The sequence below is a fragment of the Silene latifolia genome, chromosome 6 (genome assembly GCF_048544455.1).
Source record: "Silene latifolia isolate original U9 population chromosome 6, ASM4854445v1, whole genome shotgun sequence".
Classification (NCBI taxonomy): Eukaryota; Viridiplantae; Streptophyta; class Magnoliopsida; order Caryophyllales; family Caryophyllaceae; genus Silene; species Silene latifolia.
Window position 1 is genome coordinate 132165336 of NC_133531.1, and position 20733 is coordinate 132186068.

The 20733-nt window shown below is 42.9% G+C and overlaps 1 protein-coding gene and 1 non-coding gene across 2 annotated transcripts in view; both read right to left on the reverse strand.

Moving 5' to 3' along the window:
* The window catches only part of LOC141588701 (multiple organellar RNA editing factor 2, chloroplastic-like), a gene marked incomplete at its 5' end in the record, with an annotated part of 46065 nt that extends 27430 nt beyond the window's left edge, over positions 1 to 18635 (reverse strand). The window contains one exon of the mRNA XM_074410129.1: positions 18429 to 18635. Coding sequence (XP_074266230.1) covers positions 18429 to 18635 — 207 coding nt within the window. The remainder of the gene's footprint in view (positions 1 to 18428) is intronic.
* A 226-nt stretch (positions 18636 to 18861) lies between these two features.
* LOC141589317 (small nucleolar RNA R71) lies at positions 18862 to 18969 on the reverse strand. The gene has a single exon (XR_012520261.1). It is a non-coding gene; the product is annotated as a small nucleolar RNA R71 (small nucleolar RNA).
* Between the last annotated feature and the right edge of the window lie 1764 nt (positions 18970 to 20733).

Below are 20733 nucleotides of genomic sequence, written 5' to 3' on the forward strand. Positions count from 1 at the left end.
ATGGTAACAATGGGGGTTGATTGAATTTTTGGTTTCTAAACTACGGAGTTGAAAGGAAAGAGAAATAAGGCGGAGAGTAGTAAAGCAGGAAATGAATTAAAACTATCAATAAGAGGGGGACATGTCGGGAATTCGGTTCACTACGGTAGTTCAACAACTTAGCAAGAAATGACTCGATTTAACTAATGCGAGACGGATATTAGAAGGTCCTTTCGGTCCACTTCCCACCCTAAAATACCACTAACTTAACTTTCGTCCTCATTAGGGTAGTCTACTGTTTATAGCAGGCCTATTTAGTCCAATATTTCGATCCAGGATTAATTGTAGCCAGATTAATGGGTGACGTAGAAGCGTGCACTCAACTAGGTCGAGAATTACAGTTATATTGCTATAGTGACAGAGTCTCTTATCGGTTCATCTAATTCATTCACTACGTCGTCATTATTCTACCGCAGATTCCCTAATCCCAACATGAAAGGGTTTAGCTACTCATACCCATAATTAATCTAACAGCAGATAATTTCCCAGCAGATGACATAATGGAACAATAATAAAACGCAATAACGGAAATTAGGGCAAAAAGGAACGAAAACAAAAAACAAGAATTAAAAGCAACAAGAAGGTTAATTATTATTAAGAGCAGAAAGGAGATTACAATCTAAGCGATTCCGGCGTAAAGAACAACCGAGTCCGAGTGAAATAATCCCAAAATGCCAGCAACAGTAGAAGGAGAAGAGTAACGTAGGAAAAAGTAGCAGTAGTTCTAATGTGAATGATAGTAAAAAGATAGTAAAAGGAATACCTAATAACCTAGTTAAACGTAGGTTAAATAGGAAAACAAACAATGTTTAGCGAAAATTAAACACACGGACTGAAATAAAGCCCACGCCCGTGAAAAACCTCTCGATCGAGTAGATTAGACTACTCGATCGACCATCATCTCAGCAGAAATCCCTCGATCGACCAGCAGGGCACTCGATCGAGGACTTGGTCATGTGCATCTTACTCGATCGAGTAAGGAATAGCTCGATCGAGCCTCAGGGAACCTAGGAACCACTCGATCGACCACCAAACAGCTCGATAGACCACTTGGGTCTTCAATTCAGCTCACGTCTTCACCCAAATGCCTCGTAGTGCGTGCAACGACACTTCCAAGTGCGGTACTCTACTCTGGGACAATCCCGTCTCCTCTAAATGCATGCAAAAAGGACGAAAAGGAGCATGGTTTCACCACTTCCGCGATCATTCCTACAAAAAGGACAAAATACACCAAAGTAGCCAATTCGGGGCAAAATACTATAAAAATAGTATAGAAATGCATAGAAATACGTGCTGAAATAGACCAAAAAGACTATACATTAGGCACGTATAAAATCTCCCCAAACCAAACCTTTACTCGCCCTCGAGTAAACTCAAAACTAAACTAATGGAACGGAAATGATAACTCAGAGCTAGCTTAACTTGTCTACTTGAACCAATTTAATGCAACGAAAATCAACGGTTAAAGCTAAGCAGTCAATACGCAAACGAATTATAAGCTGTTCAGGAATAAAGCTGACCTATCGACCTTGCAAGACCAACAAAACTGGACTCTCACGTGGTCACTCTTCTCTCATGAAGCAAAGGGCAAATGTAATATGTAAAAGAGAGAAGAAAAGACAGTCACTCACCTAACTGCGACCTACATAGCATGCATGCAACAAAGATGAAAGACAATTCAAGTACTAATGTACAAATTCCAACCAACAATGTCCGTCACAGCCGAGGGTATGCAAATAATATAGGAATAGTGAGGTTCAGGTGAGAAAAGGCAAAACAAGTTATGGAAATGTGGAGGTAAAAGCGTCAAGCTAGTTCCTAACAGGACCATAATGAAACCATCCGGATCTCAAACTGACTGGAAAACTAAGTACTAGTGCCCTTCACTTGGCACAAAACTCACTAGACTCAAAGCACAATCTCCTCAAAAATATAGAATAAGAGTGGAGGAGTCAGACGGTCACAAAATTCCCTTTTAAACACATCGTCTGAAACAACTGACTGAAACAACCAACCCTCTTGTCGATTGTACATCTTCGAACATCTTCTCAACTCTGACAAGAGGGGACAACTTTTTACACAATTTCTCTTTCTTTTCTTTCTCGTTCCAGCTCTCTTTTTTTTTCTGTTTTTCTTTTTCATTTTTCATTTTTTTCTTTTCTTTTCTTTCACGTTTTCTTTCTTTTTTTTTTCAATACTTTTTTCTTTCCTCCTTCCTTAATACAGACACCAGCTCCAAACGGGAATTACGGACCAAACTGCAACGGAAAATCATACCACAAAAGGACAGACTAACTAGCTTGACTAGGCAGGCTTAGTTTGGAATGTGGCTAATGGGTCAAAAAGGCAAGTTTTGGTCAATGTGGAGCTAAATGGGTGAAGATATAAAGAAAGGGGAATTTGCAAGACCCTCCCTGCATGTGACACCAACCACGAACCCGAATGTGTGCATTTGACGAGAAATTGAATGTCATAAATGTGCATATGAGACAAACATGCTATGCAAGGAGTACCACTCTCAAAATTCCTAATGAACTGGTCATGAATGTCACCAGTTATGGCTCTAAAACTCAGAATTTTTTAAGTAGTTTGCCAGTTTATAGGTCAAGTCTAAACAGTCAGCTATTATTCGAACAGAAATTCGTAGATTATGCGTATGACAAGGCTAAAAACCATCAATAAAGTGCAAGGCTCAAGTAATATGACAAGTTATAGTGCATTGTCATCATGGGAATCTACCGTTCCGACTCAACCTAAATGCAAAAATAAACGTGAAATTTTTTGAATTTTGACATTTTCTAATTTTTTTGTATTTTTGATTTTTTTATGAAAATAAACAACAAATGCAAACTGAAAAATTAAACGTGAATGCAAAACAAATGCAGATGCAGACTCAAAAGGATGCAATACCCTCCCCAAACCAAAACGGACAACGCCCTCGTTGTCCTCCAGCATACACCAGCAGAAATATGGGGGATGGGGGTATACAACCAACAGAAGGAAAATAAAGGAGACGAAATAAAAAGAGTAAGAAAACATACAAAACACGAACTTCCCCAAACCAAATTTAAAATCGGGAAGTGAGTAGACCAAAGAGCTACTCGTCGTCGGCACCGCCGTCTCCTGTGTACTCCGACTCAACAAAACGGTCTCCCAAACCAAAGAACAAACAAGGGGAGACTCGGTCGTCATCTCCGGCCGATCCTCCGGACCGGGTACGAACGGAGGGTCACTCTCCTCCTCTGGGCGGCTCGGTTTGTGCCGCTGCTACGCCGGCAACGGCGCCAAAATTTGATACCGTGGGCATCTTCGGTAAAGGTGTGAGAGCGCCCTCTCCCGTAACAACAGCCTCAGAAGGGCTGGAAGTGATGGCTAACTGGCTAGCCTGCTGGTGTGGCCTCGGTGGCACCATACCAGGTCGGAAAACGGGGATGAATCCGCAGTCCAAAGAAAGAGAAAGACTGGTAGGAGTGATGGCGGTGAAGCTCGAACCGAGCTCCCTACCGAGCTGGCGCGGAGCTTGTCCTCGCAGTGAGACAAGTAGAACTGGTGCTGCAGTGGTGACCAAGGCGGAGCTAGTGGCAACAGCAGGGACCACTGACTCGCTCACGGACGAGCTGGAGGACGTACTAGTAGAAGACAGAGAACTCGCGTCCATCCTGCAAAGTATCAAAGGGCACGAATAAGAGAAGATGCTGCTAACCGTGGTTAAAACAACCGCTAACCAACATGTGACAGCAAAAAGAATGGCCCTATTGGTCGAAACAATCGACGTACAGCAATCAAAACCAAACAATTCCTCAAAAATTTTGAAGAGCAGCGTATGAGTGGTGGTAAAATGACAAGTAGTGACTGCTAAAGGAGATAAACACAGCATGAAAACCACATAGGGGAGCACGTAAGACTCCTAGCAGTCGAGCATAACCACTCACAGCGCGAGATTCCCAATAATTCACATCAAGTAATGGCGATAAGGGACGGTAACGGTAGTTAACAACAGCGATAAGAAAGCATGGACTGAAGTTAAACAAGCAAGGCAACAGAAAACCGTCTGACAGTCGACACATTTCGACTCACAGGAACCCTAATCGTGGAAGTCGCGCAAAATTCGAATTTAACATGCAAAAACAGTGAGGAATTGCGAAAATATCATCATCAAGCTAATCAAGGGCAAATAAACACAATTTAATCGAATAAATTCGACTAGACATGGGATTTTCGAACCCTAATTCAAATCACCTCAAGAAATTCGAATTAATTAAAGAGAAAATGCAAAGAGTGTGAAAGAAACACTTACTTGATGATGATTAACCTACAATAAGCAATTAAACTTCAAAGAAAACAATCAACCAAGGCGGATTTTCGATTGAAAAACCGCAAACCCTAATCCCCTTTAAAAACCGAGAAAACGAGCACAAAAGAGGGGGAAAATAAGGGGTTATTGAAGATTAATTAGCTAGTGATAGAATGTAGGTGATTGATTTGATAATTTTGGGCAAGAAATGGGGATTTGGGGGAAATGGGTATCGCAATTAGGGAGGTGTTAGGAGAAATTAGGGACAAAATTAGAAATGAAACGGAAATAAGGAGTTAAGTAAAGAAAACTCCCGTCCACTGTTCATTTCACTCGATCGAGTGAATTTAATCACTCGATCGAGGGCTTTTGCTGTTCCCCTTGCTCGATCGATTAAGAATCCTCTCGATCGATCATTTCCTCTGTGGCCTTCCTCGATCGAGTAACCAGCAAGCTCGATCGAACCAACTTCCACTCGATCGAGTACAAAAAGTACTCGATCGAGGACTTCCTCGTGTAGACTTCTTTGAATTTCGTCCTTTCTTCCTCGAATTGCGTGAAACTTCCCCAAACCTGCGTAAAACATATCCAAACATATCCCAAAATACCAAAAACGCAGAAAACACAGTCTATAGTCTCAGTCTAAGCTAAAGAAATGTCTAAACTAATTGTCCTAATTAAAAACGTAATAAAGAAATTCAAAAGAAGTTCAAACAAATATCTATTACAATTTGTTACACGGGGCATTTCCCCGTTTAATTCCCATCAGCTTTCAGTAGCCCCTTGGTGGGCTTCTCGATGGAGGACGTCACCTCGACTTCGACCGTCCTTTTTGATTTCCAGGAACTTGAATTACTGTTTGCAAGAGGAGGAGGAACATAGTTCCAATCTATGTAGGTGCGAACTTTCTTCGTTCTCGCTCCTCTGTCATCTTCTTTGGCATCCTTGGCTCCAGTTTGATTGATAATGGCTGCACCCTGTCCCTTGACAACTCCTTTCTTGCCTTCATCTGTACCTGCAGTAAGGAAAACAGACGAATTTTCCTCCTTTTTGCTCTCAGTGTGAGGCGGAGGGTTAGCAATAGCAACAATATCCTCCAAATTTTCATCTGGAGTGTCAATAATAGGGTCAACAGAAGAGAGGGCATTGCAAGGCTGAGCTTGCATGGGAGCCCTCCGGAATTTGGACTGATGGAAGGTCAGTTCCTCATCCCCTACCTGAAATGTCAAAGTCTTCCCACTGACATCTATCACTGCACGGGCAGTGGACAAAAATGGTCTCCCTAAAATGATAGGGGTGTGCACATCTTCGGGGATATCTAAGACGACAAATCAACGGGAATAAAGAACTTCCCGATCTGAACAGGTACGTCTTATGCTACACCTAGTGGCCGTGATAGACTACGGTCGGCCATCTGGACAGTCATGTTGGTGCAGCTCAATTTTGTTCACACCAAGTCTCTTAGCTAGAGACAAGGGTAGAACACTTACGCTAGCGCCTAAATCGCATAGCGCATTATCAATCAATCGCATACCGATGTGACAAGGGATCGAAAAACTACCCGGGTCTGATTGCTTAGGAGGTAGCTTATTTTGAGATAGGGCTGACCCCACCTCAGTCAAAGCTACGGTCTCATTATCGTTTATAGTCCTCTTACGTGCTAAAATTTCTTTCATAAATTTTAAATAAGAGGGTACCTTGGTCAGCAATTCAGTGAACGGCACGGAAACTTCCAAACTCTTCAAAAGTTCAACAAATTTGCTAAACTGTTGATTAATCTTGGTATTCTGCAGCCGCCTTGGGAAGGGAACAGTAATTGGAATCTCGAGCCTCTTGTTTCTTGCTTCCAAAGTATCTTCCGGAGCGAGTTCGGTATCCTTTGGACGCTTCTTACCTCTAGAACGAGGCCTTTCTGGTAATTCCTCGCTTAAACGAGCACTAGCAGGCTCTCGTATAAGCTTCCCGTCATCAATATCACTCGATCGAGCAACATTATCACTCGATCGAGGAGTTTCTTCACCAGCGTCAGTCGATCGAGCAAACTCACCACTCGATCGACCAACCTCATCTGCTGCTTCACTCGATCGAGCAGGAACTATACTCGATCGACCAGATTCTTCACCATTTCCACTCGATCGAACACCTGATTTCAGTCGATCGAGTAACTGTTTGTCGTAAGCCCCTTTTTCTTAACAGTACACTGTTCATCATCAGTTACAGCTTCCCTCGGGTCTGATTTCTGTACTTCTGGTCCTTCATAAGATAGACCACTTCTCAACTCTATCAAATGCACCGTTTCATTTGGGTTCTTATCATTTTGAGTCGGTAAATGACCGGGCTTCCTTGAAGATTGATTTTCAGCCAGTTGGGCAACTTGAGTTTCAAGTGCCTTGAATGCCGTGTCCTTCTGTTGTAATTGCTTTGCAATGGACTGCATCATGGACTTTAACTCACCCATCTCACTCACCCCACTAGATGACGAAGCACCTTGGTTAGGAGGGTTGAAAGACGGAGGCTTTTGATAGCCTTGTTGCTTCTGGTGCGGGGGAATATATGGTTGTTGCGACTGATTTGGAGGGGCGGTGGGATTGAGTACGTTGTTCTGGTTACTCCACCTCAAATTGGGGTGGATATTCGGCTCGTAATGAGTGTTGTTTTGCCTGTAATGTTGAAAGGCAGCACATTGCTCATAAGGACTAGGACAATATTCAGCGACATGTCCATCTACCCCGCACCTTGTACAGACGAAGGGACCGTCTGTCATAGCATTAACCTGATACATTCCTCCCTTGAGAGCTCCCCCTAGTTCATACTTGTCGAACCTCGCGGTAAGGGCTTCTAATGCGCTATCGAAGAGGATTCAGCTGGCTCTCCTTTGGTTTCCCCTTGAATTCCCATATTCATACTCGTGAGTGGCCAAATCATCTATAATCTTCCATCCCTTGGTCGCTCCCAAGTTGTCAGCAAATCGACCATTGGCTGCAGCATCTAATATAGCCCTCTGATCATCATATAAACCGTTGTAAAAATGGTTGCACAAACTCCATTTCTCGAAACCATGATGCGGTATGGTCCGCACCAGTTTCTTAAAACGAAGCCATGCCTCGTGGAAGTTCTCGTCAGGCCCTTGTTTGAAACTTGTTATCTGGGCTCTAATGGCGATGGTTCTCGAAGCAGAGAAGTACTTCTTATAAAACGCTAATGCTAGCGTATTCCAATTTGTTATGCCGTGAGCAGCTCGGTCTAAATCCCTGTACCACTCCCTTGCAGATCGCGAGTGAGAAGATGAACATAGTTTTTCTTTGATCGATCGGTATCACGCCGGGGAGGAGGTATGGAGCAAAGATAATCAATGAAAGTCTCCATATGCCGAGTCCTGCGTCTTGATTTGCAGCTCCCCGAACCGATTTTTCTCGACCATATTGATGTATGCAGGCTTGGGCTCGAACTTCCTAGCATCTCCCGGTAATTCGAACCCCTTATAGAGATTGTCAGCCGTGGGCTCGGAGTGACTAGCAATGGTTGCTTCCTCAGCCATTTCGGGAAAATCTGGGAAAGTGACGGATTCAACTGATGAGTTGGAAACTGGAGAAGATGGTGGGTTCTCCTCGAAAAGCTCGTTCTCGTAAAAGCTACAGCGAGAACTAGGCTCTTCCTCTGCCTGTTCTTGAAATAGTCTCCTTTTTACGTGCAGAGATCTCTCAATCTCGGGATCAAAAGGTAGTAGTGGACCACCCTGCGACCTGCGCATAAGAAGAAACTACAACAAAAATGAGAATAGTCCAAGGAACTGGTGTCCCTTAGACCGAAAAAGGATTAAAACTAAACAACTAGTAAATTGAACAATTGCCTCCCCGGCAACGGCGCCAAAATTTGACACGTCTGTCGCGTACCTGTCAAAAATAAAACCTAACGGTCTCAACTAAAAATGTAGTAGAGGCAGTCGAGTATCGAATCCTCAGGGAGGTAATGCAATTATAGCTGTCTATTCTAATCCTATGGTAACAATGGGGGTTGATTGAATTTTTGGTTTCTAAACTACGGAGTTGAAAGGAAAGAGAAATAAGGCGGAGAGTAGTAAAGCAGGAAATGAATTAAAACTATCAATAAGAGGGGGACATGTCGGGAATTCGGTTCACTACGGTAGTTCAACAACTTAGCAGTAAATGACTCAGACGAACTAATGCGAGACGGATATTAGAAGGTCCTTTCGGTCCACTTCCCACCCTAAAATACCACTAACTTAACTTTCGTCCTCATTAGGGTAGTCTACTGTTTATAGCAGGCCTATTTAGTCCAATATTTCGATCCAGGATTAATTGTAGCCAGATTAATGGGTGACGTAGAAGCGTGCACTCAACTAGGTCGAGAATTACAGTTATATTGCTATAGTGACAGAGTCTCTTATCGGTTCATCTAATTCATTCACTACGTCGTCATTATTCTACCGCAGATTCCCTAATCCCAACATGAAAGGGTTTAGCTACTCATACCCATAATTAATCTAACAGCAGATAATTTCCCAGCAGATGACATAATGGAACAATAATAAAACGCAATAACGGAAATTAGGGCAAAAAGGAACGAAAACAAAAAACAAGAATTAAAAGCAACAAGAAGGTTAATTATTATTAAGAGCAGAAAGGAGATTACAATCTAAGCGATTCCGGCGTAAAGAACAACCGAGTCCGAGTGAAATAATCCCAAAATGCCAGCAACAGTAGAAGGAGAAGAGTAACGTAGGAAAAAGTAGCAGTAGTTCTAATGTGAATGATAGTAAAAAGATAGTAAAAGGAATACCTAATAACCTAGTTAAACGTAGGTTAAATAGGAAAACAAACAATGTTTAGCGAAAATTAAACACACGGACTGAAATAAAGCCCACGCCCGTGAAAAACCTCTCGATCGAGTAGATTAGACTACTCGATCGACCATCATCTCAGCAGAAATCCCTCGATCGACCAGCAGGGCACTCGATCGAGGACTTGGTCATGTGCATCTTACTCGATCGAGTAAGGAATAGCTCGATCGAGCCTCAGGGAACCTAGGAACCACTCGATCGACCACCAAACAGCTCGATAGACCACTTGGGTCTTCAATTCAGCTCACGTCTTCACCCAAATGCCTCGTAGTGCGTGCAACGACACTTCCAAGTGCGGTACTCTACTCTGGGACAATCCCGTCTCCTCTAAATGCATGCAAAAAGGACGAAAAGGAGCATGGTTTCACCACTTCCGCGATCATTCCTACAAAAAGGACAAAATACACCAAAGTAGCCAATTCGGGGCAAAATACTATAAAAATAGTATAGAAATGCATAGAAATACGTGCTGAAATAGACCAAAAAGACTATACATTAGGCACGTATCAGCTTGGAACCAGGGTTCCTGTGCGACTTCCTCTTCGTCGGTGATTTGGTGGACATAAGCCGGCTCTGACCGTCGTTCGATGCATAAAAGGCATTTCCACCATGTGATCTGGCATATTAATCAAAGATGCGAGTTTTGCAAGAGCGTCTGCAAATTGATTTTCTTCCCGAGGTAGGTGTAGATATGTCTCGTGATCAAAGAATTGGGCAACTTGGTCTATTCTGGCTTGATAAGGTGTGAGGCTTTCGCTTCGGATTTTCCATGATCCCGTAACTTGATTGATGATCAATGATGAATCTCCTTGTACTCGGAGGTTCTTAATGCCTAAACTCACTGCCGCTTGTAGTCCAATGAGACAAGCTTCGTATTCTGCAGCGTTATTCATCACCTCGAAGTCGAGTTTGACAGAGATTGGTGTATGCTCACCTTCAGGAGAAATGAGCAACACTCCTATTCCAAATCCTCTTAAGTTTGATGCTCCATCGAAGTAAAGATCCCAGGAGTCTACATCAGTTTGGAGTATATCCTTGTCTGGAAATGACCAAGTGTCTATCGTTTGTGCGTCATTGATGGGATTTTCTGCGAAGAATTCGGCGACGGCACGACCTTTTATAACTTTCAGAGGCACGTATTTGAGATCAAATTCTGAGAGCATTAAGGTCCATCTTGCTAGGCGTCCGTTGAGGACGGGTTTCTCGAAGAGGTATTTGACTTGGTCCATTTTGGAGTATATTTTAACGGAGTAGCTAAGCATGTAGTGGCGTAGCTTCTTCGTTGCCCACACAAGAGCGAGGCATGTCTTTTCGAGTTGTGAGTATTTACACTCGTACTCCAGGAATTTCTTACTAAGGTAGTAGATAGCCCTTTTTTCACTTCCTACAGTTTGAGCTAGCATGGCACCCATGGCGGTTTCGGTTACTGTGAGATATAAACCAAGAGGTTGATCTCGTTGAGGTGGCATGAGCACTGGTGGTTTAGCCAATATCTCTTTGATTCGGTCAAATGCCTTTTGACAATCGTCATCCCACATGGTGTGGTCCGTTTTCTTGAGTTTCTTGAAGATAGGTTCGCAAATCATGGTGAGTTTCGATATGAATCGACTTATATATTGCACTTTTCCCAGGAATCCTCTGACTTCTTTTTCTATTTGAGGTTGTGGCATTTCGATTAGAGCCTTGATTTTGGAAGGGTCTATTTCTATACCTCGTTGGCTAACAACATATCCCAGGAGCTTACCAGATGTTACTCCGAATGTGCATTTCTGAGGATTGAGCCTCATGTTGTACTTTCGTAGCCTTGCGAAGAATTTACGAAGGTTCGCAATGTGCCCCTCTCTATCCTTGGATTTGACAATCATGTCGTCTACGTATACCTCAACTTCTTTGTGGATCATGTCATGTAAGAGTGTAGTTGCGGTGCGTTGATATTTAGCTCCGGCGTTGATCAATCCAAACGGCATGACCGTATAGCAATAGGTTCCCCATTGAGTGACAAAGGCGGTCTTATGCATGTCTTCTATGGCCATCTTGATTTGATTATAAGCCGCATATCCATCCATGAAGGATAGTAATGCGTGATCTATGGTATTGTCCACCAATATATCGATGTGTGGTAGAGGGAAGTCATATTTTGGACTTGCTTTGTTTAAGTCCCTAAAATCAACACAAACACGGATTCTCCCATCCTTTTTGGGTACGGGTACTATGTTGGCTACCCAGTCAGAATACTCGGAAACTTTGATGAACCCGGCTTTGAATTGCTTGTCAACTTCCTCCTTAATCTTTAGAGCCCATTCTGTCCTCATTCGTCGAACACATTTCTGAGTTTGAAACCTGGCTTAATCGGGATTCTATGTTCGGCGATGTCCCTGTCGATCCCTGGCATGTCTTTGTAGGACCAAGCGAAAACGTCTTTGAACTCGTTTAGGAGGTCTATGAAATCGGTCCTTTCGGTAGAGCTCAAGGTAGTCCCTATCCTAAGTTCTTGGGGTTCTAGTTCTGTTCCTACATTGATGGGTTCGGTGTCCTCTATTACTGGTCCCCCTTCCCCTTCCTGCAGTATTTCTTTGGCTACGTAGGGAGGTATTTCGATCGAGTTTGGGTCTTGGTCATCCTCAGTATCATCGTAAACAGAATTGCACTCAAGATAACACAAAGAGTAAGCAGAACCTGATTTATTCATATTAAAATTTGAGTAGAGTTGAAACAGAGAAGCCAACTGATCCATGGTCAGTGGCGGCAAAGGGACAGTGGTTGGGACATTTCCCGAACTACTGTGACTACTCGAGGCTAAGCTAGGAGAAACAAAGGGAGTGGGGATGACGACAGGAGGAGACTCTCTAATGACTTCTCTAGACTCCGACTCTGACTCCGACTCGAACTTATCGTCTTCTGGTTCTCCTTTGAACATCTCTCCTTCTCCAGTGGTGAGCTAGAAGAGTCTTCCTTGATTGTTGGTCCACTTGATTGATTTTCTCCATCCTTTCTGCTGACTTGCGTTGGTTTCTGTGATTAACGCGGTGGGGTTGAAGCAATCCTCTTGAAGTATCATGGTAATGATCTCATCCTGCGCGGCCCTAACAAATCGATCTTCTCCAAATAAAAGACTGACAGCTTGTTCGTCTAAGCAAGGTGCTTGAAGAGTTTTGACGGTAAGAACCGTTTCCGGAGGGATGAAATAGCAATCGTGAAAGATCTTGATTCCGGCTAGCTTCCTCTCGAGATAATGCCAAGGCTCGGGAAATCCGTGAAACAGTTCTAGGCTTCCTTCTTGAACAAAGTACCCATTTAAAGTAGGGAGATAGGGTCGCATTTGGACTCCTACGTGCTTGCGGTTTTGGACTTGAGCAAGCATTTCGAGAACCTCCTCTTTAGTGGGTTTGTATCCTAGTCCAAGTGGTATTCTCTTTGAGTTGCCTTCCTTATATGGTGCGAAGGTATTTTTCCGAACGGGGTTCAAAGGCATTCCAGGGAAGTATCCCTGGGTTTTGAGTATGTGGTTGACCACCAAGTTGGAGTAAGGATCATAGTATAAGGGTGCCAACTCACTTTTTATGACGCTTATGTTTTGGAAGCCCCCAAGTTCGTATACGGGATCTACAAGAACTTGATTGTTCGACTGTTTTTCGATTATTGCCTTGATGGGCGACGAAGTGATCGTCACTACTTTGCCATTTAGTGGGATTTTGATGTTTTGATGAAGAGTGGATGTTACTGCTTTGGAAGCGTGAATCCAAGGCCTTCCTAGAAGTATGTTGAAGGAAGCTTCGATGTCGACTATTTGGAAGTTAACCTTTCGCTCAATTGGCCATGTGGCTATGGTTAGGCTAACAAGTCCTACTACCTTTCGTCGTGTACCATCATATGCGCGAACACCTTGATTGGTAGGGGTCCAATCCGACTCTTTCATGCCTAATTTGTATGCCGTTTTGAGGGGTATGACGTTGACCGCAGAGCCATCATCTACCAAGGTCATTGGCATGTTTTTCTTTAGACAAATGACAGTGATGTATAGAGCAAGGTTGTGACTAGCGCCAAAAGGTGGCAAATCTTCGTCTGAGAAAGTAATAGGATTACTTAGCCTCGGTGATTCTTGGAAGACCAAGTTGACTACATCTTCAGGAGTGGAGTTATGTGCTACATTTAGTTTGGCCAGAACTTGCAGTAAAGCTTGGCGATGTGGGAATGAGCTTGCTACCAATTGCCAGACTGAAAGATCAGCCTTTGTCTTCTGTAATTGCTTGAGCAAATGATCGGTGGATTCTTCTTCGTTATCATTTTGTGTGATAACGTTGGTTGGACCATTTTGAGTAGTGCTTTGATATGGGCGACCCGAACAAGTTAAGTGATCCACATCGTGGTCTTCACCATTTTGGATTATCTCTTTGACTAAGGAGTTTTCAATGAGATACTCGTCCTCATCATCATCGGCCCAAACCCCCTGGATCGTAGCTAGTTGCCTCATTCTCATGATATCATCTTCTAGTCGTATGATTTGGTCGACTAATTTATCAACCACAGTGACTATTTCTTGCATAGTGGCATTTTGAGAGAAGATTAGTGGCACATGCTCCTTGGGTGTTGCGTTGGGATCATGTAAAGTTGTCACCACATTTTCTAATTCCCAAACTTGTCTCTCCACACTCCTCGCCCATGTGATGAAGTCGGAAATGGTAGGGGAGATGGTAGAATAAAACCCTTCATTTTCGATGGCGTGGATATCATTTTCGATTGGAGAAATGAGGTGTGAGCAATCTAAGGTAGATTCGTCACTTGTAATCACTAGAACTCCAAGAGGATTCTGAGTGTTGTTGGGTTTACCTCCCGGCGGTATTGGCAATCGACCATCTTCAATCATGTCTTGAAGCACATTTTTCAACTTGTAGCATTTTTCTGTGTCGTGCCCCTTGCCCCTATGGTATTCACAGTACGAGTTCTCGTCCCAGAATTTGGATTTCCTTTCGGCTTCGGGAGTAGGCCCAATGGGTTGAAGTTTGCCTTGCTTCATTAATCTTTTTAGAGCGTTGGAGTAAGTGTCCCCAAGATTTGTGAATTTCCTTGGTGGGGTATTTTTCTTGGATGGCTCGAGAAAGTTAACTTCATCTATCTTGCTAGTAGAGCCGTATGAACGACTTGTTGAACCTTGATATCCTCGACCTACCGTTTTGGACAAGAGCCCTTTACGGATGTCATCTTCAATCCTTGTCCCTAGTACGGTTAAGTCCTTGAAACTTTTGATGTTTTGATATCTCAAATGATTGGCATAGATGGGTTTGAGATTATCCACAAACTTCTCCACAAGGGTAGCCTCATCTGGGCGTTCAACTAGTTGGGTACTAGTATTCCTCCACCTACTTAGGAAGTCGGTGAATCCTTCTTTGTCATTTTGGGTAAGAACCTCTAGAGTGCGCATGTTAACTTGGATCTCAGCATTATCCGCATATTGTTTAGCAAACTCGATCGCGGCATCCTCCCAAGTAGCGATCTTCTTGTGGTCTAAAGAGTAGAACCATTGCTTTGGGATAGTATCAAGAGATGAAGGAAAGATCCTTAAGAACATCTCGGGTTTGATGCCTTTGATAGACATATAATCCTTGAAGGCACGGATGTGGTTCAAAGGGTTCTCGTGCCCCTTGAATTTAGGGATATCTGTCATATTGAAGTTGGTTGGCAATTTGGAATTGACGGCCTCATACTTGCGATTGTTCTCCCTATAAATGTCATCCCCCTTAAGGTACATCAATTGCTCCTCTAAGTATTGGAGTCTTTTCTCAGCTACAGTCATCCCCATAAGAGGATTTTCATCCCTGAAGTCGTTCTCGGAGTCACCAACTACTTCACTTTCATAAGGGGGCAATCTCCCCTCTACGGCATAGATCCGGCCCTCGATGGTCTCAAGGCGGTCATAGACTTGGTCTTGGGTAACTTGCATTTGGGCTAGCGCGGCTAGGATTCGATCATTACCATCTTGAAGTTGGTGGAGGTTTGTTTCGCTGGATCCAAGCATCTTGAAAACTAGATAAGAGATCGACGACGAATCAAAACACGATCGACCATTCTACACACTTGCTAAAAGAAGAAATGTTTTGACTCGTGAAGTGGGTGTGTGCCACTTGTGTTGAATGAGTTTTGAAGAGAGGATAAGGTTTTGAAAAATGTGTATCCTAATCAACTATAGTGTAGTTGTAGGAGTGGACTCAAAGTGAGGTTTTGAAATGGGCTTGTGGCCCGAATTTGGACTCGATAAACGGACAGAGTTTTGACTGGGTTTTGCGCTAATCTAGGCCTTTTCGAAATTTTCATTTAAAAAAGAATTTTGATGATCTTACAGAAACCGTCATGGTTTTGTTTAGAAATGGTGATCACGTAAGGTACAAACATTTATACAAGCATTATAACGGGATGTTGAGTGCATTTAAATAGGTTTTGGTTTAAAGGGTAGGTTGCCATACCGAACCATCAAACCCGAAGTCAGTGGAGAGGCTCGTGCCAAACAAGAGTAAGGCCGATTCCTAGTCCATTTCCTCAAGTAGTGAAGGCCCTTGATACAAACAAGAGTAAGCATCATGGTATAAATAACGTCAATCGCTATTCATCCTTAGGCCCAAATAAGAATTAGGACCGTTTAGACGGGACGATTGGTCCAATGGGTTGGGTTGGACCTAGGAAGGCCGAATAAACGGTCTAGGAAGACCGAGTTATGAAAACCGACAATTGTCTTGTAAAAATTATTCCCTAACCTTGTTCAAGTTTCACCCTTGCTACACGTAAGTGTATTATCCCCAGCGGAGTCGCCAAACTGTGGACAGCGGGGGCCCACGGGGGCGCTTGGGAGGAAAGAGAAACAAGCGTTTGCATTTTTGTTGGAGTCGCCACCAATTTTTATGGGAAATTGGAACCGTTCGAATACTTAATGTCATGTCAAGACATAAAGTAGAGACATGAACACTAAGCAATCGTTACCCTTAGCATTCTATGTCTAGAATGACTCTCGTGGATGCCAATGAACACGGGTGCTCACGGAGATCTGGAGTAAGGGGTGAGGGTACGTATTAGGAAGCTCTTTTGATCGAACACCTAATCCCGCCCGCCTCGATAGCGGCCTCTACTAATGATTAGGGAAGTTATTCGTACTTGATATATCGTCGGTTATATGCATGCAATGCAACATCCAAGTTTTAATCCTAGCATGTGAGAATTAGACTAAGTCGGTTAACAATTAGTTTAGCATACAATTGGGTCAAAGTCGGATTTAATGTTCAATTACATGTGAAAACATACAAACAATGCAAAATACAATGATAAATACAATAAATGAAAATTACAATAATGAAAATTACAATATTACATTGGAATAAGCGATTTATGTCGAAAATACCTTTTCAAACGGATAATTTGAAAAAAAGAAAGAAAATAATAAAAGAACAAATCAGAAGGTGATAATACGGTTAGTAGTTAATTACACGTAAGCTAATTAAACTAGGTCAAGCAACAACGGAGTTCAGGGACAGAATTCAACCCGGAACAGGCGCAGCAGAGCAGCGTCCTTTGAAATAGGCGCAGCAGACGCTGCGTCTGTTCCTGACCTGAATTCTGGCTGTGAAGCTGGAATTGCGTGTTGTTAATATCGTTGGTGAATTTAATGATTGATTAAATTATTTACTCGGATGAAAGTGATTATCAGGTTATTTACATATGAATGATGGGTCATAAAGCAATAAAACATGGATGAGACGGAATTAAGATGAATTATTTACATGAATGAACGATGGATTAATGACATGGGTGAATTAAATAAACTAAACATGACAAATTAACAACAAATTAACGACAAACATGTGAATAAATAGATGAAAATATGTCAATGATTGGAATTCCAGAAACCCAATATGAACAAATCGAATTTCTACAACCCGGATTGAATTTTAATGACGAAAACCCGCAAATATTGATTATAAGGGATTTAAGTCGATTTTAATGATGAAGTAAACGTGTTAATGATGAATAAATAATATACATGTGAATTATTATGCTATGATGTCAAAGAATTACAGAACAAACGAATACAAATAAAACAAGAACGAATTACAGAGGACGAGGAAGAAGAAAGGAAGCAGGAACTGCGGCAGCCTCACGAAGAGGCGCAGCAGATACTACGCTCCTTCGAAGAGGCGCAGCAGTTGCTGCGTCCTTTCTCGACGGTTAGTCTTCTGAAATTCCGTAAAAAGGGTTTTAAATAGGGTTTTAGAAATCGGTTTTAAACGGTATTTTCGACATAAATCTTACATTAATTATACAATAAAATAAAATACAATAAATAAAGAGAGATTATACACCCTCAGACTTACATGTTTGACGAAACGAGAAGGACTAAGATATCGATTAGTGATGCTCGACGCGAATGTAAAGAAAGTGCCCTCGTAAGAGGAAAACGATTAATTTAATTAAGTTGATTGATTGTGGAGTTGGTCCAATTGGTCGGTCATGCAAACGAGGCTGGTACTCAGAAGGATCCGAGCTTACGTGGTCGAATGTTCAAGCACGTAGACGCCAAAAAGTAAGAACAAAGGTCTAGAATGCAAAGAGAGAAGAGAAGGGTGGACACTCGCGTGAGAAATATGAGGAGCGAAGGCTCCTATTTATACTAATCACGTGAAGGAATAGGGTTTTCGGAGACTCTTTGGAAATGAATCTCGGAAAGATATGAAAAAGATACGAGAAATACGCAGAAAAGGACCTGGAAGAGGCGCAGCAAGCACTGCGTCTCTTGGAAGAGGCGCAACACCTGCTGCGTCTGTTCCCAAGTGGTTTCCTCCTGCGAAAGAAAGATTTCCGTGCTTAAATTATGGAATAAAGGGATAATTCGGTTTTCCTTAATATTTTGTATGAATATTACGGGAAATTGTTTACCAAAGAATAAAGATTGTGAAATATTTATTAAAATATGGAATAGAAACATCCGGAACATTCCTAGAACATTCTGACTTGGGATTTGACGGTTATCAGAAAATGAAGACGGTTTTAGGCCCGTACTCCAAATGTACTCTAATTACTGCCAAAATGACCGTATCAGCACGTAGATGTAACTTAAGAGGTAGACATTAATGTTTGAGCAATCACTTGACGATAATCTTACGAACTGTCAGAAATCGTTCCGCGTAGCAAACATGCGGCCCAATCATCACCGGGTGGTTTGCGGGAGGTGCAGAAATGAGGTATCTACACAATCATCTGTTGTTTGCTCTCCTCTTCGTCACCGTTTTTACACATAAGAATAACCCCATGTGCATAATCACAACCCGGAGAAGGCGACTCAAAGTCCGTAGGCGGGCGGTCATTGGAGTTGGACCCACCCGAGTTGTTGTTATTGAGTGGGGAGTATGGACCGGACCAGTTGACCCGACATCGGATGGCGGAAAACGGAGCAAGGGACCGGGTTGAGTTAGAGATAAGGAGGGTGGGACGGGCGGGTCAGGTTGGTCGGAGTGTGGGTGGGCGGGTGATGGTTGGGACGGTGGAGAAGAGGCGTTTGAGAGAAGGGCGGAGGGATAGGGTTGTTTTTAGGGTTTTAGTGATGGCGGTTGTCGCCATTGTTGATGAGAGAAATGAAATGAGTGTGGGTTTTGTGTTAGAGGGGATTCCAAGTCCCGGAGAAAACTCAAACCTTGAGGAGCCAAATCACCGAATTCCGTCAATAAGCTCTTGAGAGCTTATATGAAGCTTGGGAGAGGTACAAGGAGTTGCAAAGACAATGCCCACATCATGGGTTGGATGCTTGGTTTCTAGCTATAGCATTCTATAATGGATGTTGTGCCGAGTTCCGAAGGATTCTAAATTCCACCAACAACAAAAAAATATCTCTCTATCTCTAGAGAGTTTCTCTCTAAATGAGAGTTTCCTTGTTCAATAGGTTTTCTCTGCCGACCCTTTTTTTCCGACAAACAACAACTCCTTCCACCCTCTTCCTTATCTTTACGGCCAAACCCACTCTTCTTTCCCACTTGTTTATCTTTCTGCCAACCTTTCTACTTCTGCATGAAGTGATGAGGTGTCCGTTTACCGGCCTTTGTTTAAACACGTGTCCTCCTTAGCTATTGCTTTGCCACCGTGTGTTTCTCCGGCCAACCCTGCAAGTAGTTGCTCCTTCTATATAATGCAATCTACAGTTTTTAATTATCCCAGATCAACACACCTTTTTAAAATCAAAACCAAAACAATAAACAATGGCCTCATCTTCATCCATTGCTCCTTGTCGGGCAGAGGTGAGTATAAAACTTCCCCCACATCTTTGTGTTGATCTCACGGGTCTTGATTTCAACAAAGTTCTTACTGCTCGCTTTATAGACCAACGTTATCTGACTACTGACCGGATTTTGATTCTGATTGGCATCAACTGGAGGCTAAATGGGTCGATTTCTATTCGACCTATGAAACCTTAATACTTGTTCAGCTTCTCCTCTGCTGCTGACTACCAGTTTTTCAGAAACCGTCAGATTGTCAATATTGATGGCGGTCTTTTGGTTCTTCGTCCTTGTTCTGCTACTACCTTTCCTGACAATATGTTATTTCATATTGTCCCGGTCTGGGTGCGGGTTCTACATCTTCCCTTTCATTTAATGCTCTCTTCTGTTGCGGCCTACCTCTTGTCTCATGTTGGTGACGTCTGTGAGGAGGAGGTTGTCAATACTTTGACTCCTACTCGCTGTTTTGTTCGGGTGAAGGTCTGGGTTGACCTTTCAAAACCTCTGATTCCTGGCTGCTATCTCGCTATTAGTGACACCGATCATCAATGGATCGGGTTTTCTTATGAGGGAGTGTTTAGATTCTGCAAAACTTGTGGCGAAGTGGGTCACCGGGTATCCTTCTATCCATCTGGTAAAATTCAAGGTGCTCGTCGTATTCATGCGCGAATGGAAGAGCTTCGAACAAGGGATCTGTTGGTCCTTCATGGACTGCCTGGTTCGCGGTTTTATACTCCTGAAGTTATGGGCTTACCTTCTCGTGCCAACTATTTGACCTCTAAGATTAACATCGCCGCCCCTGATGACTCTGCCCATGTTGACTCTGGAGGGGATTCACCGATTTTTTCGTTCTCTTCTTCTCCATCTGACAATGGAGATAATGAGGAAGCTCCTTTCTCTGCACCAGCGCCTGAGCTTGTGGTTCATAAGGATGAGTCCAAGGAAGTTCTACTACAGCATCATCCCCTGATTCGCGCTCTGCCTGGCCCCACTGGAGCTTCTACTTCTGCAACTCCAGCTTCCCCTACTTTTAAAATGACGGTTCCAGAAGAGGATTTGGATACTACCATGGCTTTGGGACTCATAGAACCAATTACGCCCCCTCGACAGGTTGATGTGGGCATTCTTTTTCGCGACAATATGGGTGCTGGTCCTAGTCGTGGTTCTGGTTTTAGTCATGTGCCTATGGACTCGTCTGGTAGGAAATTAAAATTTGTTTTCAAAAGGAAGGTAATTGCCAATCTTAACTGCTTGAGTACACCTTTCTTTAAGAAATCAAGCCGCTCAAAGTT